Below are 27,548 nucleotides of genomic sequence, written 5' to 3' on the forward strand. Positions count from 1 at the left end.
TAAAACAAATGTTTGCACAAATAATATAAAAATTTTAATTATCTCACAAATCACTTCTCAGTTTTAAAGGTCAAAGGCAGCAACATCTTTTAGATCAGAACAGCTATTAACATTAAATATCACTAAAGAGGAAATCCTGAAGACAGCAATGTAAACCTACAGCAACAAACCCAACAGCAACAATTAATCATTATAACAATAAAATACAAATAATAACAATAATAATAATTATAATAATATTGTCACAAATCTGGAAAATAACTGTCATAACTTTGTTTAACTCTTTTTGAAAATCAAATGTCTCCTTGTACTGCATTTATTAGTAGCTAAACTGAAAAAAGCCAAATTACAATCTTTACTGTTTAACTGACTTTTAAAGTGGAGTTTATAATCATGTGGAGTTCATCATCCTCATCTAGTGGTGCTAGAGATACATTACATCTTGTTCAATAGGTACAGATTTGTGACTTTATTATTATTAATTATTAATGTATTTTTTATTTTATTTGCATTTTTCATACTGTCCCAACTTTTTCTGATTTGGGGTTATAACAGACTTGGGAAGAAAGAAGTTTAAGGTGAAAATGATCACATTTATCATTTTGTAATGTACACAAATTTTCTCTTTTATGTTTTTAAATATTCAGCTTGTCTTTTATTTAATTTAGTTTTAATATTTGAATCCATTTAGATGATAAATATTCAAGAAAAGAAGAAATGAGGAAAGGGGGTAAATACTTTTTCACAGCTCTGAATAAATGGTGGTTAATAAATTAAAAAAGAAAATCTTCATAAATGTATCACTGCCTCACAGATTCTAAAATCACTCAAACAGTTTAATGTTACACTTTCATGTAAATTTTACATTTTATTTGTTCAATCTGACAGTTTCACTTTTGATCCTGAATCAAGATAAAACCCCGGGTAGAGGAGCTGAGTGAACGTGGTCTGAACTCTGTGGAGGAGCTTCATTGTATCAGAGACGCTGTAGAAGGTCAGAGTTCCTGCTTCATAATCCACATACACTCCTATTCTAGAGGAACTCGGTATTATGGGAATTTCAGTCTTTTTGTTATTGTGCCAGAATAAAAATTTGGATGGATAACACTCTAAACTCCAGGACTGATCATTCCGTCCAAACACACACTCATAACCACATCCCTTCCTGCTGATACTTTTATATGACACTGCTATATAAACCCCATAATCCCCACTCCACTCAACCTCCCAGTAACAGCGTCCACTCACACTCTCTCTACACACAACCTGGAAGTAAATATCTATAAATCTATCTGGATGATCAGGATACGACTGTTCTGTTATACTGCAGGTCACCACTTTGTTCTCCTCAGACAGACGGAGGTTTTTATTTACTGTGTTTGGATCCAGTGTGAACCAACAAACATCTGGAGAGGAAACACAACATAAACCAATTAACATAGAAGAGTGTGTGTGTACAGTGTGTGTGTGTGTGTGTACAGTGTGTGTGTGTGTGTGTGTAGTGTTCGTGTGTACAGTGTGTGTGTGTGTAATTATACATAGCAACACACAATCCAAACACACAAACCCTACACATACACACAATCACACACACATTACACAAACACTACACAAACACACACATTACACAAACACCACACACACAAACACACAAAATACACAAACACACATTACACATACACACAAATACTACACAAACACACATACACATTAAAAAAACACTACAAAAATGCATACAAACCCTACACAATCACACAAACCCTACACAATCACACACTACACAATCACACAAACCCTACACAATCACACAAACCCTACACAATCACACACTACACAATCACACAAACCCTACACAATCAAACACTACACAATCAAACACTACACAATCACACAAACCCTACACAATCAAACACTACACAATCAAACCCAACACAATCACACAAACCCTACACAATCACACAAACCCGACAAAATCACACAAACCCTACACAATCACACACTACACAATCAAACACTACACAATCACACAAACCCTACACAATCAAACACTACACAATCAAACCCAACACAATCACACAAACCCTACACAATCACACAAACCCCACAAAATCACACAAACCCTACACAATCACACAAACCCTACACAATCACACACTACACAATCAAACACTACACAACAAAAAAAACCTACACAATCACACAAACCCTACACAAACACTACACAATCACACAAACCCTACACAATCACACAAACCCTACACAATCACACAAAACCTACACAATCAAACACTACACAATCAAACAAACCCAACACAATCACACAAACCCTACACAATCAAACACTACACAATCACACAAACCATACACAATCACACAAACCATACACAATCACACACTACACAATCAAACACTACACAATCAAACAAACCCTACACAATCACACAAACCCTACACAATCAAACAAACCCTACACAATCACACAAACCCTACACCATCAAACAAACCCTACACAATCACACAAACCATACACAATCAAACAAACCCTACACAATCAAACATTACACAATCAAACACTACACAATCACACAAACCCAACACAATCAAACACTACACAATCACACAAACCCTACACAATCACACAAACCCTACACAATCAAACCCTACACAATCAAGCAAACACTACACAATTAAACCCTACACAATCACACAAACCCTACACAATCACACAAACCCTACACAATCACACAAACCCTACACAATTAAACCCTACACAATCGAACAAACCATACACAAACAAACACTACACAATCACACAAACCATACACCATCACTCAAACCCTACACAATCAAATATACCCTACACTATCACACAAACCCTACACAATAAAATAAACCCTACACCATCACACAAACCCTACACAATAAAAAAAAACCTACACCATCACACAAACGCTACACAATCAAATAAACCCTACACCATCACACAAACCCTACACAATCACACAAACCCTACACAATCACACAAACCCTACACAATCACACAAACCCTAAACAATCACACAAACCCTACACAATCAAACAAACCCTACACAATCACACAAACCCTACACAATCAACACTACACAATCAAACACTACACAATCACACAAACCCCACACAATCACACAAACCCTACACAATCAACACTACACAATCAAACACTACACAATCACACAAACCCTACACAATCACACAAACCCTAAACAATCACACAAACCCTACACAATCAAACAAACCCTACACAATCACACAACCCCTACACAATCAAACACTACACAATCAAACACTACACGATCACACAAACCCTACACAATCAAACACTACACAAACACTGCACAATCACACAAACCCTACACAACCACACAAACCCTACACAATCAAACAAACCCTACACAATCACACAAACCCTACACAATCACACAAACCCTACACAATCAAACCCTGCACAATCAAACACTACACAAACCCTAAACAATCACACAAACCCTACACAATCAAACAAACCCTACACAATCACACAAACCCTACACAATCAAACACTACACAATCAAACACTACACAATCACACAAACCCTACACAATCAAACACTACAATCACACAAACCCTACACCATCACACAATCCCCACACAATCAAATAAACCCTACACCATCAGACAAACACTACACAATCAAATAAACCCTACACCATAACACAAACCCTACACAATTACACAAACCCTACACAATCAAACCCTACACAATCACACAAACCCTACAAAATCAAACAAACCCTACACAATCACACAAACCCTACACAATCTCACAAACCCTACACAATCACACAAACACTACACAATCAAACAAACCCTACACAATCACACAAACCCTACTCAATCAAACAAACCCTACACAATCACACAAACCCTACACCATCAAACAAACCCTACACAATCAAACAAACCCTACAAAATCAAACATTACACAATCAAACACTACACAATCACACAAACCCTACACAATCACACAAACCCTACACAATCAACACTACACAATCAAACACTACACAATCACACAAACCCCACACAATCACACAAACCCTACACAATCAACACTACACAATCAAACACTACACAATCACACAAACCCTACACAATCACACAAACCCTAAACAATCACACAAACCCTACACAATCAAACAAACCCTACACAATCACACAACCCCTACACAATCAAACACTACACAATCAAACACTACACGATCACACAAACCCTACACAATCAAACACTACACAATCAAAAACTACACAATCACACAAACCCTACACAATCACACAAACCCTACACAATCACACAAACCCTACACAATCAAACCCTGCACAATCAAACACTACACAAACCCTAAACAATCACACAAACCCTACACAATCAAACAAACCCTACACAATCACACAAACCCTACACAATCAAACACTACACAATCAAACACTACACAATCACACAAACCCTACACAATCAAACACTACAATCACACAAACCCTACACCATCACACAATCCCCACACAATCAAATAAACCTTACACCATCAGACAAACCCTACACAATCAAATAAACCCTACACCATAACACAAACCCTACACAATCACACAAACCCTACACAATTACACAAACCCTACACAATCAAACCCTACACAATCACACAAACCCTACACAATCGAACAAACCCTACACAATCACACAAACCCTACACAATCTCACAAACCCTACACAATCACACAAACACTACACAATCAAACAAACCCTACACAATCACACAAACCCTACTCAATCAAACAAACCCTACACAATCACACAAACCCTACACCATCAAACAAACCCTACACAATCAAACAAACCCTACAAAATCAAACATTACACAATCAAACACTACACAATCACACAAACCCAACACAATCACACAAACCCTACACAATCAAACACTACACAATCACACAAACCCTACACAATCACACAAACCCTACACAATCAAACACTACACAATCACACACACCCTACACAATCAAACCCTACACAATCGAACAAACCCTACACAATCAAACACTACACAATCAAAAACTACACAATCACACAAACCCTACACAATCACACAAACCCTACACAATCACACAAACCCTACACAATCAAACCCTGCACAATCAAACACTACACAAACCCTAAACAATCACACAAACCCTACACAATCAAACAAACCCTACACAATCACACAAACCCTACACAATCAAACACTACACAATCAAACACTACACAATCACACAAACCCTACACAATCAAACACTACAATCACACAAACCCTACACCATCACACAATCCCCACACAATCAAATAAACCTTACACCATCAGACAAACCCTACACAATCAAATAAACCCTACACCATAACACAAACCCTACACAATCACACAAACCCTACACAATTACACAAACCCTACACAATCAAACCCTACACAATCACACAAACCCTACACAATCGAACAAACCCTACACAATCACACAAACCCTACACAATCTCACAAACCCTACACAATCACACAAACACTACACAATCAAACAAACCCTACACAATCACACAAACCCTACTCAATCAAACAAACCCTACACAATCACACAAACCCTACACCATCAAACAAACCAAACACAATCAAACAAACCCTACAAAATCAAACATTACACAATCAAACACTACACAATCACACAAACCCAACACAATCACACAAACCCTACACAATCAAACACTACACAATCACACAAACCCTACACAATCACACAAACCCTACACAATCAAACACTACACAATCACACACACCCTACACAATCAAACCCTACACAATCGAACAAACCCTACACAATCAAACACTACACAATCAAACAAACCCTACACAATCACACAAACCCTACACAATCAAACACTACACAATCACACAAACCCTACACAATCACACAAACCCTACACAATCACACAAACCCTACACAATCAAACACTACACAATCACACAAACCCTACACAATCAAACACTACACAATCAAACCCAACACAATCACACAAACCCTACACAATCACACAAACCCCACAAAATCACACAAACCCTACACAATCACACACTACACAATCAAACACTACACAATCACACAAACCCTACACAATCAAACACTACACAATCAAACCCAACACAATCACACAAACCCTACACAATCACACAAACCCCACACAATCACACAAACTCTACACAATCAAACAAACCCTACACAATCACACAAACCCTACACAATCACACACTACACAATCAAACACTACACAATAAAAAAAACCTACACAATCACACAAACCCTACACAAACACTACACAATCACACAAACCCTACACAATCACACAAACCCTACACAATCACACAAAACCTACACAATCACACACTACACAATCAAACACTACACAATCAAACAAACCCAACACAATCACACAAACACTACACAATCACACAAACCATACACAATCACACAAACCCTACACAATCACACAAACCCTACACAATCAAACAAACCCTACACAATCACACAAACCCTACACCATCAAACAAACCCTACACAATCACACAAACCATACACAATCAAACAAACCCTACACAATCAAACATTACACAATCAAACACTACACAATCACACAAACCCAACACAATCACAAAAACCCTACACAATCAAACACTACACAATCACACAAACCCTACACAATCACACAAACCCTACACAATCAAACCCTACACAATCAAGCAAACACTACACAATCACACAAACCCTACACAATTAAACCCTACACAATCGAACAAACCCTACACAATCAAACACTACACAATCACACAAACCCTACACCATCACACAAACCCTACACAATCACACAAACCCTACACTATCAAACATTACACAATCAAACACTACACAATCACACAAACCCAACACAATCACAAAAACCCTACACAATCAAACACTACACAATCACACAAACCCTACACAATCACACAAACCCTACACAATCAAACCCTACACAATCAAGCAAACACTACACAATCACACAAACCCTACACAATTAAACCCTACACAATCGAACAAACCCTACACAATCAAACACTACACAATCACACAAACCCTACACCATCACACAAACCCTACACAATCACACAAACCCTACACAATCACACACTACACAATCAAACACTACACAATAAAAAAAACCTACACAATCACACAAACCCTACACAAACACTACACAATCACACAAACCCTACACAATCACACAAACCCTACACAATCACACAAAACCTACACAATCACACACTACACAATCAAACACTACACAATCAAACAAACCCAACACAATCACACAAACACTACACAATCACACAAACCATACACAATCACACAAACCCTACACAATCACACAAACCCTACACAATCAAACAAACCCTACACAATCACACAAACCCTACACCATCAAACAAACCCTACACAATCACACAAACCATACACAATCAAACAAACCCTACACAATCAAACATTACACAATCAAACACTACACAATCACACAAACCCAACACAATCACAAAAACCCTACACAATCAAACACTACACAATCACACAAACCCTACACAATCACACAAACCCTACACAATCAAACCCTACACAATCAAGCAAACACTACACAATCACACAAACCCTACACAATTAAACCCTACACAATCGAACAAACCCTACACAATCAAACACTACACAATCACACAAACCCTACACCATCACACAAACCCTACACAATCAAATAAACCCTACACTATCACACAAACCCTACACAATAAAATAAACCCTACACCATCACACAAACCCTACACAATAAAAAAAAACCTACACCATCACACAAACGCTACACAATCAAATAAACCCTACACCATCACACAAACCCTACACAATCACACAAACCCTAAACAATCACACAAACCCTACACAATCAAACAAACCCTACACAATCACACAAACCCTACACAATTAACACTACACAATCAAACACTACACAATCACACAAACCCTACACAATCAAACAAACCCTACACAATCACACAAACCCTACACAATCAAACACTACACAATCAAACACTACACGATCACACAAACCCTACACAATCAAACACTACACAAACACTGCACAATCACACAAACCCTACACAACCACACAAACCCTACACAATCAAACAAACCCTACACAATCACACAAACCCTACACAATCAAACCCTACACAATCACACAAACCCTACACAATCAAACACTACACAATCAAAAACTACACAATCACTCAAACCCTACACAATCACACAAACCCTACACAATCACACAAACCCTACACAATCAAACCCTGCACAATCAAACACTACACAAACCCTACACAATCAAACCCTGCACAATCAAACACTACACAAACCCTAAACAATCACACAAACCGTACACAATCAAACAAACCCTACACAATCACACAAACCCTACACAATCAAACACTACACAATCAAACACTACACAATCACACAAACCCTACACAATCAAACACTACAATCACACAAACCCTACACCATCACACAATCCCCACACAATCAAATAAACCCTACACCATCAGACAAACCCTACACAATCACACAAACCCTACACAATTACACAAACCCTACACAATCAAACCCTACACAATCACACAAACCCTACACAATCAAACAAACCCTACACAATCACACAAACCCTACACAATCTCACAAACCCTACACAATCACACAAACACTACACAATCAAACAAACCCTACACAATCACACAAACCCTACTCAATCAAACAAACCCTACACAATCACACAAACCCTACACCATCAAACAAACCCTACACAATCAAACAAACCCTACAAAATCAAACATTACACAATCAAACACTACACAATCACACAAACCCAACACAATCCCACAAACCCTACACAATCAAACACTACACAATCACACAAACCCTACACAATCACACAAACCCTACACAATCAAACACTACACAATCACACAAACCCTACACAATCGAACCCTACACAATCGAACAAACCCTACACAATCAAACACTACACAATCAAACAAACCCTACACAATCACACAAACCCTACACAATCAAACCCTACACAATCACACAAACCCTACACAATCACACAAACCCTACACAATCACACAAACCCTACACAATCACACAAACCCTACACAATCAAACACTACACAATCAAACACTACACAATCACACAAACCCTACACAATCAAACACTACACAATCAAACCCAACACAATCACACAAACCCTACACAATCACACAAACCCCACAAAATCACACAAACCCTACACAATCACACACTACACAATCAAACACTACACAATCACACAAACCCTACACAATCAAACACTACACAATCAAACCCAACACAATCACACAAACCCTACACAATCACACAAACCCCACACAATCACACAAACCCTACACAATCAAACAAACCCTACACAATCACACAAACCCTACACAATCACACACTACACAATGAAACACTACACAATAAAAAAAAACTACACAATCACACAAACCCTACACAAACACTACACAATCACACAAACCCTACACAATCACACAAACCCTACACAATCACACACTACACAATCAAACACTACACAATCAAACAAACCCTACACAATCACACAAACCCTACACAATCAAACAAACCCTACACAATCACACAAACCCTACACCATCAAACAAACCCTACACAATCACACAAACCCTACACAATCACACAAACCCTACACAATCAAACACTACACAATCAAACACTACACAATCACACAAACCCTACACAATCAAACACTACACAATCAAACCCAACACAATCACACAAACCCTACACAATCACACAAACCCCACAAAATCACACAAACCCTACACAATCACACACTACACAATCAAACACTACACAATCACACAAACCCTACACAATCAAACACTACACAATCAAACCCAACACAATCACACAAACCCTACACAATCACACAAACCCCACACAATCACACAAACCCTACACAATCAAACAAACCCTACACAATCACACAAACCCTACACAATCACACACTACACAATGAAACACTACACAATAAAAAAAAACTACACAATCACACAAACCCTACACAATCACACAAACCCTACACAATCACACACTACACAATCAAACACTACACAATCAAACAAACCCTACACAATCACACAAACCCTACACAATCAAACAAACCCTACACAATCACACAAACCCTACACCATCAAACAAACCCTACACAATCACACAAACCATACACAATCAAACAAACCCTACACAATCAAACATTACACAATCAAACACTACACAATCAAACACTACACAATCAAACACTACACAATCACACAAACCCTACACAATCAAACACTACAATCACACAAACCCTACACCATCACACAATCCCCACACAATCAAATAAACCCTACACCATCAGACAAACCCTACACAATCACACAAACCCTACACAATTACACAAACCCTACACAATCAAACCCTACACAATCACACAAACCCTACACAATCAAACAAACCCTACACAATCACACAAACCCTACACAATCTCACAAACCCTACACAATCACACAAACACTACACAATCAAACAAACCCTACACAATCACACAAACCCTACTCAATCAAACAAACCCTACACAATCACACAAACCCTACACCATCAAACAAACCCTACACAATCAAACAAACCCTACAAAATCAAACATTACACAATCAAACACTACACAATCACACAAACCCTACACAATCAAACACTACAATCACACAAACCCTACACCATCACACAATCCCCACACAATCAAATAAACCCTACACCATCAGACAAACCCTACACAATCACACAAACCCTACACAATTACACAAACCCTACACAATCAAACCCTACACAATCACACAAACCCTACACAATCAAACAAACCCTACACAATCACACAAACCCTACACAATCTCACAAACCCTACACAATCACACAAACACTACACAATCAAACAAACCCTACACAATCACACAAACCCTACTCAATCAAACAAACCCTACACAATCACACAAACCCTACACCATCAAACAAACCCTACACAATCAAACAAACCCTACAAAATCAAACATTACACAATCAAACACTACACAATCACACAAACCCAACACAATCCCACAAACCCTACACAATCAAACACTACACAATCACACAAACCCTACACAATCACACAAACCCTACACAATCAAACACTACACAATCACACAAACCCTACACAATCGAACCCTACACAATCGAACAAACCCTACACAATCAAACACTACACAATCAAACAAACCCTACACAATCACACAAACCCTACACAATCAAACCCTACACAATCACACAAACCCTACACAATCACACAAACCCTACACAATCACACAAACCCTACACAATCACACAAACCCTACACAATCAAACACTACACAATCAAACACTACACAATCACACAAACCCTACACAATCAAACACTACACAATCAAACCCAACACAATCACACAAACCCTACACAATCACACAAACCCCACAAAATCACACAAACCCTACACAATCACACACTACACAATCAAACACTACACAATCACACAAACCCTACACAATCAAACACTACACAATCAAACCCAACACAATCACACAAACCCTACACAATCACACAAACCCCACACAATCACACAAACCCTACACAATCAAACAAACCCTACACAATCACACAAACCCTACACAATCACACACTACACAATGAAACACTACACAATAAAAAAAAACTACACAATCACACAAACCCTACACAAACACTACACAATCACACAAACCCTACACAATCACACAAACCCTACACAATCACACACTACACAATCAAACACTACACAATCAAACAAACCCTACACAATCACACAAACCCTACACAATCAAACAAACCCTACACAATCACACAAACCCTACACCATCAAACAAACCCTACACAATCACACAAACCCTACACAATCACACAAACCCTACACAATCAAACACTACACAATCAAACACTACACAATCACACAAACCCTACACAATCAAACACTACACAATCAAACCCAACACAATCACACAAACCCTACACAATCACACAAACCCCACAAAATCACACAAACCCTACACAATCACACACTACACAATCAAACACTACACAATCACACAAACCCTACACAATCAAACACTACACAATCAAACCCAACACAATCACACAAACCCTACACAATCACACAAACCCCACACAATCACACAAACCCTACACAATCAAACAAACCCTACACAATCACACAAACCCTACACAATCACACACTACACAATGAAACACTACACAATAAAAAAAAACTACACAATCACACAAACCCTACACAATCACACAAACCCTACACAATCACACACTACACAATCAAACACTACACAATCAAACAAACCCTACACAATCACACAAACCCTACACAATCAAACAAACCCTACACAATCACACAAACCCTACACCATCAAACAAACCCTACACAATCACACAAACCATACACAATCAAACAAACCCTACACAATCAAACATTACACAATCAAACACTACACAATCAAACACTACACAATCAAACACTACACAATCACACAAACCCTACACAATCAAACACTACAATCACACAAACCCTACACCATCACACAATCCCCACACAATCAAATAAACCCTACACCATCAGACAAACCCTACACAATCACACAAACCCTACACAATTACACAAACCCTACACAATCAAACCCTACACAATCACACAAACCCTACACAATCAAACAAACCCTACACAATCACACAAACCCTACACAATCTCACAAACCCTACACAATCACACAAACACTACACAATCAAACAAACCCTACACAATCACACAAACCCTACTCAATCAAACAAACCCTACACAATCACACAAACCCTACACCATCAAACAAACCCTACACAATCAAACAAACCCTACAAAATCAAACATTACACAATCAAACACTACACAATCACACAAACCCAACACAATCCCACAAACCCTACACAATCAAACACTACACAATCACACAAACCCTACACAATCACACAAACCCTACACAATCAAACACTACACAATCACACAAACCCTACACAATCGAACCCTACACAATCGAACAAACCCTACACAATCAAACACTACACAATCAAACAAACCCTACACAATCACACAAACCCTACACAATCAAACCCTACACAATCACACAAACCCTACACAATCACACAAACCCTACACAATCACACAAACCCTACACAATCACACAAACCCTACACAATCAAACACTACACAATCAAACACTACACAATCACACAAACCCTACACAATCAAACACTACACAATCAAACCCAACACAATCACACAAACCCTACACAATCACACAAACCCCACAAAATCACACAAACCCTACACAATCACACACTACACAATCAAACACTACACAATCACACAAACCCTACACAATCAAACACTACACAATCAAACCCAACACAATCACACAAACCCTACACAATCACACAAACCCCACACAATCACACAAACCCTACACAATCAAACAAACCCTACACAATCACACAAACCCTACACAATCACACACTACACAATGAAACACTACACAATAAAAAAAAACTACACAATCACACAAACCCTACACAATCACACACTACACAATGAAACACTACACAATAAAAAAAAACTACACAATCACACAAACCCTACACAAACACTACACAATCACACAAACCCTACACAATCACACACTACACAATCAAACACTACACAATCAAACAAACCCTACACAATCACACAAACCCTACACAATCAAACAAACCCTACACAATCACACAAACCCTACACCATCAAACAAACCCTACACAATCACACAAACCATACACAATCAAACAAACCCTACACAATCAAACATTACACAATCAAACACTACACAATCACACAAACCCAACACAATCACAAAAACCCTACACAATCAAACACTACACAATCACACAAACCCTACACAATCACACAAACCCTACACAATCAAACCCTACACAATCAAGCAAACACTACACAATCACACAAACCCTACACAATTAAACCCTACACAATCGAACAAACCCTACACAATCAAACACTACACAATCACACAAACCCTACACCATCACACAAACCCTACACAATCAAATAAACCCTACACTATCACACAAACCCTACACAATAAAATAAACCCTACACCATCACACAAACCCTACACAATAAAAAAAAACCTACACCATCACACAAACGCTACACAATCAAATAAACCCTACACCATCACACAAACCCTACACAATCACACAAACCCTACACAATCACACAAACCCTAAACAATCACACAAACCCTACACAATCAAACAAACCCTACACAACCACACAAACCCTACACAATCAAACAAACCCTACACAATCACACAAACCCTACACAATCAAACCCTACACAATCACACAAACCCTACACAATCAAACACTACACAATCAAAAACTACACAATCACACAAACCCTACACAATCACACAAACCCTACACAATCACACAAACCCTACACAATCAAACCCTGCACAATCAAACACTACACAAACCCTAAACAATCACACAAACCCTACACAATCAAACAAACCCTACACAATCACACAAACACTACACAATATAACACTACACAATCAAACACTACACAATCACACAAACCCTACACAATCAAACACTACAATCACACAAACCCTACACCATCACACAATCCCCACACAATCAAATAAACCCTACACCATCAGACAAACCCTACACAATCAAATAAACCCTACACCATAACACAAACCCTACACAATCACACAAACCCTACACAATCACACAAACCCTACACAATCACACAAACCCTACACAATCACACAAACCCTACACAATCAAACAAACCCTACACAATCACACAAACCCTACACAATCTCACAAACCCTACACAATCACACAAACACTACACAATCAAACAAACCCTACACAATCACACAAACCCTACCCAATCAAACAAACCCTACACAATCACACAAACCCTACACCATCAAACAAACCCTACACAACCAAACAAACCCTACAAAATCAAACATTACACAATCAAACACTACACAATCACACAAACCCAACACAATCACACAAACCCTACACAATCAAACACTACACAATCACACAAACCCTACACAATCACACAAACCCTACACAATCAAACACTACACAATCACACAAACCCTACACAATCAAACCCTACACAATCAAACAAACCCTACACAATCAAACACTACACAATCAAACAAACCCTACACAATCACACAAACCCTACACAATCAAACACTACACGATCACACAAACCCTACACAATCAAACACTACACAAACACTGCACAATCACACAAACCCTACACAATCAAACAAACCCTACACAATCACACAAACCCTACACAATCAAACTCTACACAATCACACAAACCCTACACAATCAAACACTACACAATCAAAAACTACACAATCACACAAACCCTACACAATCAAACACTACACAAACACTGCACAATCACACAAACCCTACACAATCAAACAAACCCTACACAACCACACAAACCCTACACAATCAAACAAACTCTACACAATCACACAAACCCTACACAATCAAACCCTACACAATCACACAAACCCTACACAATCAAACACTACACAATCAAAAACTACACAATCACACAAAACCTACACAATCACACAAACCCTACAAAATCAAACCCTGCACAATCAAACACTACACAAACCCTAAACAATCAGACAAACCCTACACAATCAAACAAACCCTACACAATCACACAAACCCTACACAATCAAACACTACACAATCACACAAACCCTACACAATCAAACAAACCCTACACAATCACACAACCCCTACACAATCAAACACTACACAATCAAACACTACACGATCACACAAACCCTACACAATCAAACACTACACAAACACTGCACAATCACACAAACCCTACACAACCACACAAACACTACACAATCAAACAAACCCTACACAATCACACAAAAACTACACAATCACACAAACCCTACACAATCACACAAACCCTACACAATCACACAAACCCTACACCATAAAACAAACCCTACACAATCACACAAACCCTACACCATCAAACAAACCCTACACAATCACACAAACCCTACACAATCAAACAAACCCTACACATTCAGACATTACACAATCAAAAAACATACAAAAACCTTCGCATACACACAAAGACTACATAAACACACAAATGCATTACACAAACACTACACAAACACACACAAACCTTACACATACACACAACACTACACAAACACACACATACATTACCCAAACACTACACAAACACATACAAACCATACGCATACACACAAACACTACACAATCACACAAACACTACACAAACACACACATACATTACACAAACACACACAAACCCTACACATACACACAAACACATACAAACCATACGCAAACACACAAACACAAAAACTCTTTTTTTTTTTATGGCGCCCACCGTGGCAGACGTCTTTGTACCGTCCTCCTTACTCAAACACTATTTTTTTGTTTATTTTAGCTCTTTTGCTTGTATTAAACACAAAAAGTTTAGTCACGCACAAATTAGGTATAGCAGAGAAGCACTACTGGATATCGGTAAAGTTCATCATGAACTTTCATTAAGCATTTCGGACTTCGACTTTCTTTTACGTCCACACTCCGCGGAAATCGAGCAGCATGGCCCAGCAGCACCGGTATTGGACGAGCGACGTAGACGGCGAACAGAGCGGCCAAAACGGAAGCGTGGCAGGAGAGGTGGGCTTCATGCTAGGCTAAAGGCTAGGGCTACACGACCACCGCTACCTAGCCTGTTGCTGAGTTCGCTCCCTCGAAAACAAGCTGGATGAGCTGAGAACTAGGATAACAACACAACGTGAGATCAGAGACTGCTGTGCTGTAACTGGATACTAGATTTTCTATCTGACCGATCTCAGTCAGTCAGGATTGGCACGCGAACATCCAGCACAAAGACCATAAACATTGGGACACCTCAAGGCTGCGTGCTGAGCCCTCTTCTGTACTCGCTCTTCACACATAACTGTGTGGCCTCTTATAACACCACCAGTATTATTAAGTTTGCTGATGACACCACCGTCATTGGTCTTATTACTGGGGAGGATGAGACGGCATACAGGAAGGAGGTAGCAGATCTTGTGGGCTGGTGTCAGAACAACAATCTTTCATTAAATATCAACAAGACAAAGGAACTGATTGTGGACCCCAGGAGGAGAGGAGAACAGCATACACCACTGTATATAGGTGGAACAGTAGTGGAGAAGGTGAAAACCTTCAAATTCCTGGGTGTGCACATCAGTGAGGATCTCACCTGGTCCTGCAACACACACCACATCATCAAAAAGTCACAACAGAGACTGTACTTCCTAAGAAGACAAAAAAAAATTGGCATGTCAACCAAAATTCTCAGCAACTTCTACAAATGTAGAGTGGAAAGTGTCCTTACCAGCTCCATCACAGTCTGGTATGGAAACTGCACTGCAGAGGACAGGAAGGCACTCCAGCGTGTAATAAAAACTGCACAAAGAATTTCTGGAACGTCCTTCCCTGCACTACAGGACATTTATCAGAACTGCCTTAGTTTATTTCTATTTTTATTACTTTGTATATAAAACGTTTTTTTTTATAGTTTAAATTTAAATATTTTTTGAAAAAGTTTTATACTAATTCTTTTATTGTGTTAGTTTAATTTTGTTTTATGTACAATACTTATTGATGTTTGGAGGATGAACAAAGTAAGAATTTCATTGTACAGTGTAACTGCTGGTTCTTCTGTGCACATGACAGTAAAACTCTTGAATCTTGACTTCACCACACAAACGTACATTACACAAACACACACAAACCCTACACTAACACACAAACACTACACAAATACACACAGACACTACACATGCACACAAATACAACTCAAACACAAACATTACACAAACACTGCACAATCACACAGATACTACACATACACACATACATTACACAAACACACACAAACACAGACACAATCACACAATCATTAAATAATCACATACAAACCCTACGCATACACACAAACACTACACACACATACATCACACAAACACTACACAATCACACAAACACTACACACACATACAGCACACAAACACATACAAACCCTACACAATCACACAAACACACATACATCACACACATTACACAAACACATACAAACCCTACGCATACACACAAACACTACACAATCACACAAACACTACACAATCACACACAAACATTACACAAACACTGCACAAACACTAGATATACACACAGATACTACTCAAACACACATTACACAAACACTGCGCAATCACACAGACACTACACATACACACATACAGTATCTCACAAAAGTGAGTATGCCCCTCACATTTTTGCAAATATTTGATTATATCTTTTCATGGGACAAAACTATAGAAATGAAACTTGGTTATAACTTAGAGTAGTCAGTGTACAGCTGATATAGCAGTGTAGATTTACTGTCTTCTGAAAATAACTCAACACACAGCCATTAATGTCTAAATAGCTGCAACATAAGTGAGTACACCCCACAGTGAACATGTCCACATTGTGCCAAAGTGTGTCGTTGTCCCTCCCTGGTGTCATGTGTCAAGGTCCCAGGTGTGAATGGGGAAGAGAGCTGTTAAATTTGGTGTTTTGGGTACAATTCTTTCATACTGGCCCCTGGATATTCAACATGGCACCTCATGGCAAAGAACTCTCTGAGGATGTGAGAAATAGAATTGTTGCTCTCCACAAAGATGGCCTAAGCTATAAGAAGATTGCTAACACCCTGAAACTAAGCAACAGCACGGTGGCCAAGATCATACAGCGGTTTTCCAGGACAGGTTCCACTCGGAACAGGCTTCACCAGGGTCACCAGGGTCGACCAAAGAAGTTGAGTCCACGTGTTAAGCGTCATATCCAGAGGTTGGCTTTAAAAACATAGACGCATGAGTGCTGCCAGCATTGCTGCAGAGGTTAAAGAAGCGAGAGGTCAGCCTGTCAGTGCTCAGACCATACGCCGCACACTGCATCAACTCGGTCTGCATGGTCATCATCCCAGAAGGAAGCTGACGCACAAGAAAGCCCGCAAACAGTTTGCTGAAGACAAGCAGTCCACGAATGGATTACTGGAATGTCCTGTGGTCTGACGAGACCAAGATAAACTTGTTTGGCTCAGATGGTGACCAGAATGTGTGGCGGCGCCCTGGTAATAAGTACCAAGACAACTGTCTCTTGCCTACAGGCAAGCATGGTGGTAGCATCATGGTATTGGGCTGCATGAGTGCTGCCGGCACCGGGGAGCTGCAGTTCATTGAGGGAAACATGAATTCCAACATGTACTGTGACATTTTGAAACAGAGCATGCTTCCCTCACTCCGGAAACTTGGCTGCATGGCAGTTTTTTAACACAATAATGACCCCAAATACAACCTCCAAGATGACAACTGCCTTGCTGACAAAGCTGAAGGTAAAGGTCAGAGGTGGAAAGAGTACTAAAATATTGTACTCAAGTAAAAGTACTATTACTTTGATGATTTTTTACTTAAGTACAAGTAAAATTACTAGTCTAAAAATCTACTCAAGTAAAAATTAACTCTTAAAATTTTAACTGTACTCAGAGTAAACGTTAACCACTTTACACACCTAACAGACTGCAACTGCTGTTATCAATTAAAAACAGCATTATTTCTGTTTATTCTCAATAAATCGCTGTATTTTATAACTAGTTGGACTTGACGCTAACTAACTTGGTTCAGGTCAATAGTGCCAACTAGGGTTGCCAACTTTTAGAACTGGAAATAAAAAAAAACACCATGGGCTGGTGGGTTGGTGGAAGACATAGTGTGGGGGGTGGGATGTCAGGTGTTTACCTGTGTGGGAGGGGGGGGGGGGGTTAGGGTTGCACTTATAAAAAATATAACGGGTCTTACACCGTCGTAGGAACATGATCAAAAACAAACCAGCAGAATCTTACAATCACATTTATGCTGTCCGTTTTACTTAAAAAATCACAATATTTCATAATGCTTTGCTATCGTTGCAAAATGAAAGCGTACCGTAAACAGCAGAACCGCGACCCAGATCAATCACACAACAGCAGAAAATCATAACCACTTATCTGCTTACCGATCTATATCCATGTGTTGTTCCATTAAATATATAATCCACTTTATATAAGACCATCTTGTATGTTTCCAGAATATATAAATCCATACCCACCTTAAAACTATTGTAGATCATTTATTCTCTCGGCTTTCCCGGTAAAAAGCTTACATTGGTTATTCGCTCACTAAACTGTCATTTATACAACAACCAATGAAGAGAGAGATTGAAATTCCAGCTAGAATGTGAATTCGGAAGCTCTGATTGGTTTATACATCTGAATCTCTTCACCAAATGAACTGATTCATAGAGTTGTTTATGGATCTAACAGTTTAGCCACCACTGCTCTACATTTGCGCAGGTTTGATGTCGAGTTTTTTATTGTTTTCTTTTTTTTACTCAGTAACGAATGTTATTTAAAATGTAGCGAATTACAGTTCTTAATACAAAACATACTTAAGTAAAAGTAAAATTACAGGTTGTAAAATCTACTTTAAAAAGTACAAGTGCACAAAAAATTTGTTACTTTCCACCTCTGGTAAAGGTGATGGACTAAATCCAATTGAGCACCTGTGGGGCATCCTCAAGTGCAAGGTTGAGGAGTTCAAGGTGTCTAACGTCCACCAGCTCCGTGATGTCATCATGGAGGAGTGGAAGAGCAACCTGTGCAGCTCTGGTGAATTCCATGTCCAAGAGGGTTAAGGCAGTGCTGGATAATAATGGTGGTCACACAAAATATTGACACTTTGGGCACAATTTGGACATGTTCACTGTGGGGTGTACTCACATGTGTTGCAGCTATTTAGACATTAATGGCTGTGTGTTGAGTTATTTTCAGAAGTAAATCTATACTGCTATACAAGTTACATCCAAGTTTCATTTCTATAGTGTTGTCCCATGAAAAGATCAAATCAAATATTTGCAGAAATGTGTACTCACTTTTGTAAGATACTGTACATTACACAAACACTACACAAACAAACACACATATATTACACAAACTCATACAAACCCTACACATACACAAAGACACTACACAATCACACAAATACTACTACAACACAACTACTACTCAAACACAAACAAATGCTACACAAAAGCATGAACACTACACTGACATATAGACACTACGCATAAGCACAAATATTACTCAAACACACACAAATACTGCACAAACACACACATACTATTCAAACACACAAATACTGCTCAAACACACACATACTACTCAAACACACACCTACTACTCAAACACACAAATACTACTCAAACACACACATACTACTCAAACACACAAATACTGCTCAAACACACACATACTACTCAAACACACAAATACTGCTCAAACACACACATACTACTCAAACACACAAATACTGCTCAAACACACACATACTGCTCAAACACACAAATACTGCTCAAACACACACATACTGCTCAAACACACAAATACTGCTCAAACACACACATACTGCTCAAACACACAAATACTGCTCAAACACACACATACTACTCAAACACACACATACTACTCAAACACACAAATACTGCTCAAACACACAAATACTGCTCAAACACACACATACTACTCAAACACACACAAATACTGCTCAAACACACACATACTACTCAAACACACACATACTACTCAAACACACACAAATACTGCTCAAACACACACATACTACTCAAACACACACATACTACTCAAACACACAAATACTGCTCAAACACACACATACTACTCAAACACACAAATACTACTCAAACACACAAATACTGCTCAAACACACACATACTACTCAAACACACACAAATACTGCTCAAACACACACATACTACTCAAACACACACATACTACTCAAACACACACATACTACTCAAACACACAAATACTGCTCAAACACACACATACTACTCAAACACACAAATACTGCTCAAACACACACATACTACTCAAACACACAAATACTGCTCAAACACACACATACTACTCAAACACACAAATACTGCTCAAACACACACATACTACTCAAACACACAAATACTGCTCAAACACACACATACTACTCAAACACACACATACTACTCAAACACACACATACTACTCAAACACACACATACTACTCAAACACACACATACTACTCAAACACACACATACTACTCAAACACACAAATACTTCTCAAACACACACATACTACTCAAACACACAAATACTGCTCAAACACACACATACTACTCAAACACACAAATACTGCTCAAACACACACATACTACTCAAACACACAAATACTACTCAAACACACACATACTACTCAAACACACACATACTACTCAAACACACACATACTACTCAAACACACACATACTACTCAAACACACAAATACTGCTCAAACACACACATACTACTCAAACACACAAATACTGCTCAAACACACACATACTACTCAAACACACAAATACTGCTCAAACACACACATACTACTCAAACACACACATACTACTCAAACACACAAATACTGCTCAAACACACACATACTACTCAAACACACAAATACTGCTCAAACACACACATACTACTCAAACACACAAATACTGCTCAAACACACAAATACTGCTCAAACACAAATAATACTCAACCCCCCCCCCCCCCCCCGGCTCCGACCCTGACTGTGGATGCTCGTTCCCTCACAGCTGTTGAACTCATTTTGCCCACGACGACCAATCCACTTTCCAGGAAACTGTTCATCTAGGAATGCTCGGACCTGACACCCATAATGTGGTGGTGCACCATCTTGCTGGAAAAACTCAGGGAACGTGCCAGCTTTCCTAGTGGATTGGTCGTCGTGGGCCAGTTGAATGGCCCCCAAGGTCTCCCGATCTGACCCCCTTAGACTTTTATCTTTGGGGTCATCTGAAGGCAATTGTCTATGCTGTGAAGATACGAGATGTGCAGCACCTGAAACTACGGATACTGGAAGCCTATGCTAGCATTTCTTCTGCGGTGTTGCTATCAGTGTGTGATGAGTGGGAGAAGAGGGTTGCATTGACAATCCAACACAATGGGCAGCACTTTGAACACATTTTATAAGTGGTCAGAAACTTGTAAATAACTCATGAAAGAATAAAGTTACGTTAAAACCAAGCACACCATTGTTTTTCTTGTGAAATTCTCAATAAGTTTGATGTGTCACATGACCCTCTTCCCATTGAAAAAACTAGTTGGATACAAAATAGCTGACTTCAAAATGGCCGCCATGGTCACCACCCATCTTGAAAAGTTTTCCCCCTCCCATATACTAATGTGCCACAAACAGGAAGTTAATATCACCAACCATTCCCATTTTATTTAGGTGTATCCATATAAATGGCCCACCCTGTATATCAGTCTGGAAAAAGTTACAAAGTCAATCCTAAGATTTTAGTACTTTAGCGAACCACAGTAAGAGCCATGATCTCTAAATGACACTTGGAACAGTTAAGATTGCTTCAGGAGCTCATCAATGTCTCATCAAGGAAAACATACAAGAACCCAAACAAACATTTAGGAAACCGCAGGATCTGCTGACCTCAATTTAAATCTGATTTAATGATTCCAGTATTAGAAGGAGACTGAGCACAAATAAAATCCATGGGAGAGTCACAAGGTAAAATCACGGTTAACTAAGAGGAACATAAAGCCTCGCCTCTCATTTACCAATACAAGAACCTTAATGACCCTCAAGCTTTTTGGTGATGATGTTCTGTGAACTGATGAGTCAGAATTCTTATACTTGCAATGAAGCTAAAACAGCATTTTACAATAAAAACATCTTACTAACAGTCAGTCATGGTGGTGGTTGTGTGATGGTGTTTCAGGATAAAAGAAGAACATCTGGTCATCAGTTCATGATTTAAAGATTAAACACTCGTGTAAAACAAAAACACAACAATTCCAAATAACAAGAGCAGATCTTTCTTAAAATAAATCTTAGGAAATAAAGTTTAGGTTTTGGACTTAATCAGATTTAGACTTGAACCAAACTGATCTGCTGTAGCATCTGAACTAGTAACGTGTGACAAATATGTAAAAATACAGATAACTGGGGGGTGCAAATACTTTTTCACTGCACTGTGTATGTTTGTGTGCTTATGAGAAACTTACAGTGTAGAAAATCTTCTCTGATTTCAGGTTCAGGAGGTGAAGTAATCCGGACTTTCTTCACTGCAGAAAGAGTAACAGTACAATCACTAATCACAGTAAATAAATATCTGCACTAGAAATTGTCGCAGGTACCGCCAGTAAGAAGTTTGACATGTTCTCCCAGTGTTTGTCTAAAGTGACCTTAATTCTAAGTTACTGACCAAGTGTGAGTGTATTTCATTCAACCCTGGACTCACTGTGACCATGACCAGTACTGGGTTAATGAGTAAATGAATGATGATGTTAGATGTAAAATGTTCATGTTGGTGGATTTGATTGTTTTGTTTGATGTTTGAGTACCGAAGCATTTTGGAGACAATGGAACACTGAGGGCTTAAACTCACCTCCATCTGGTATCTTCTCACACTGCTCTTTCCAGAATTCTTCTACTTTCTCTCTCAGCTGAGATACAGACTTTGTAACATCATCAAATGAGAGGAAAGGACTGATTGTGATGGTGGCTGATTCAGCAGATCCAGCAGGAGCCGAGAGAGACTGAAAATTCTACATCCAGACAGATAATGTTCACAGAATTAGATTAAACTAATAAAATAATAAACTTGTTTCTGTAAAACTGTTGAAAATAGTCGGTACAAGGACAAATTTAGACTACTGTGAAGATTGTAAAATGTTCCAAAAACATCTTAAACAGATAATCCAGCTGTGTTTGGGTATAAAAGAAGCATTCAGGTACAGACCAGTTTTTATGAGCAACGACTCTAAAATGCATTATTAAATAATCCTACAGTTTAAACACAACATTCTTCATCAAGCAACACCAGCCCTGTTATTTCACTACCTGTCCACTACAGGCCACCATTACCTAAATATTGAACCCAATCTTTTATTGTCTGCATCACGTGTTTCTAAAACCAGCAGATGTTTACAAGTCACAAAATACTATTTCTTATCTTTTTGATGTTACTGTCATCAAGTTTTTTAACATTCTGAACATATTTTATTACTTGAACAGGTGCAGCAATAATATAATTATTTTTAGTTCTGTTACCTGGAGGAAATGGACGGGATCCTCTGTGTGTGAAAGCTGTTCCAGTTCAGCATCTTTCCTCTTCAGCTCTACAATATGCTGTTCCACCTGTTTCAGGAGTTTTTCAGCTTGACTTACTTCTGCTGTCTCTCGATCTCTGATCAGATCTTTTAGCTCAGAGCATCTTCTGTTAATTGAGTTGATTAGTTCAGTACAGATCCTCTCAATGTTCTTCACTGCTGTCTGTGCAGAACACTGTTAGAAGATTCAGAAAAAGGAAACTTTCAAACTCCAGCACTTCTTCAGTGTTCATCATCACTTTATATTTACTGCATTTATCAGCATGTTATATTTCCTCACAGATTTTCAATACAACACAATGCTCCTGTATGTCCCTAATTTAAAATTATATGTGTGGATTAAATCTAATGAAACCTAAAAACACCATGTATACTGTAAAATGTGCTGGTGGTAGCATGGTGTTACAGAAATTGTTTTGAGTATCAGGAAACAGCAGCCTGGCCAGGACTGGGAAATTCAATGTAGTGATCTTCTCAAGTCTTTACCAGAAATCTTATACAGTCATTTATGTTCAAGCATCTTGATCCAAAGCAACAATCAATAATCTTTTTGGATGGCTCTGTCAAAGCCCCAATCTGATCTTATCACCCTTATAATTGTTAGCACAACCTCAGAATTGCTGTACAGCATTAATCACCAACTAACCAGGCAGAATTGAAAGATTTATTTTAAATTCATGAACAAAAATGCTCCATCACTTACAAAGTTACCTGAGATATAAAATATCTCATTTTTAATAGAGATTGGTTTAATGGAGGAGAGTCGGACTGATCCTGAGAGCTTTTTGTTTATAAAACTTACCTTGTGAGACTCCACAGCGTTTATCAGCTCACAAAGTTCCTTCTCTCTGTTCTGGATTTTCTCCTGGAATTTTCTCTGGATCTCCAGCAGCTGCTTCTACACAGAATAACAATTCAGGATTTACTTGTATTGTGTATGAGCACCACATAAACAACGTCAGTGTAAATGATAATGAGTTGGTACTTCTTAAAGAGAGCTGTATAAAATATTTTACCTGTTTCTCAGTTCTTTCTGCTGCAGCTGATATTGTATCATGTCCTTTATGATCATCCATGATACACAACACACAGATACACTGCTGATCAGTACGACAGTAAACCTTAAGCAGTTCATCATGCTGAGAGCAGATCTGATCCTGGAGTCGTCTGGAGGCTTTAACCAGCTTGTGAGTCTTATAAACAGGAATTCGATAATGAGGCTGAAGGTGAGTTTCACAGAATGAGGCCAAACACACCAGACAGGATTTAACAGCTTTGCATTTTTTCTCTGTACAGAAATCACAATCCACATCTTCAGGTCCAGCAGAACAGTGACCAGGACGTGGAGCTTGAAGTTCTGTTTTCTTCAGTTTCTCCACAACTCCAGCCAGAATTGTGTTTCTCCTCACAACAGGTCTTGGAGTGAAGGTTTGTCTACACTGTGGACAGCTGTATGTTCCCTTATCATCCTCCTGATCCCAGCAGTTATTAATACACACCATACAGAAACTGTGTCCACATGATGTAGTTACTGGATCCTTCAGTGTTTCAAGACAGACTGAACAGCTGAACTCGTCCTGAGTTACTGAAATTTTGGACTCGGCCATTTTTCTACACGTAAACAGAAACACCAGTAAACACAGCAAGTTATTTACAGCAGCTCAGACTTCCTGGTTTAGTTCGTGAGTGTTATGTTCATGTTTACGTTTCTAGATTTTTGTTCATTTTTAAACTTTTTGATTA

General features: G+C 38.7%; 2 protein-coding genes across 2 annotated transcripts in view; one reads left to right on the top strand and one right to left on the bottom strand.

Moving 5' to 3' along the window:
* On the bottom strand, positions 1–27,412 carry LOC134326005 (tripartite motif-containing protein 16-like). Its single transcript, XM_063008198.1, has 6 exons — positions 26,822–27,412; positions 26,608–26,703; positions 25,747–25,980; positions 25,082–25,241; positions 24,699–24,758; positions 1–1,406 (listed from the first exon to the last, which is right to left on the bottom strand). The coding sequence occupies exons 1-6, from the start codon at positions 27,410–27,412 to the stop codon at positions 877–879; spliced, it is 1,671 nt and encodes a 556-aa protein (XP_062864268.1). The 3' UTR covers positions 1–876.
* LOC134326292 (zinc finger protein 850-like) overlaps positions 1–27,548 on the top strand; it is a 321,599-nt gene that overhangs the window by 61,544 nt on the left and 232,507 nt on the right. The gene's annotated exons all lie outside the window — the stretch shown is intronic.

Source organism: Trichomycterus rosablanca, chromosome 14, assembly GCF_030014385.1.
Source record: "Trichomycterus rosablanca isolate fTriRos1 chromosome 14, fTriRos1.hap1, whole genome shotgun sequence".
Classification (NCBI taxonomy): Eukaryota; Metazoa; Chordata; class Actinopteri; order Siluriformes; family Trichomycteridae; genus Trichomycterus; species Trichomycterus rosablanca.

What these genes read in the sequence shown, in the direction of transcription:
- LOC134326005 (XM_063008198.1), bottom strand. Translation starts at nt 27,412, where the DNA reads ATGGCCGAGTCCAAAATTTCAGTAACTCAGGACGAGTTCAGCTGTTCA. An exon ending in ATCCCGTCCATTTCCTCCAG is followed by an intron (nt 25,242 to 25,746) that starts GTAACAGAACTA and finishes GTCTGGATGTAG; the next exon opens with AATTTTCAGTCTCTCTCGGC. An exon ending in CAGAGAAGATTTTCTACACT is followed by an intron (nt 1,407 to 24,698) that starts GTAAGTTTCTCA and finishes TTTCCTCTCCAG; the next exon opens with ATGTTTGTTGGTTCACACTG.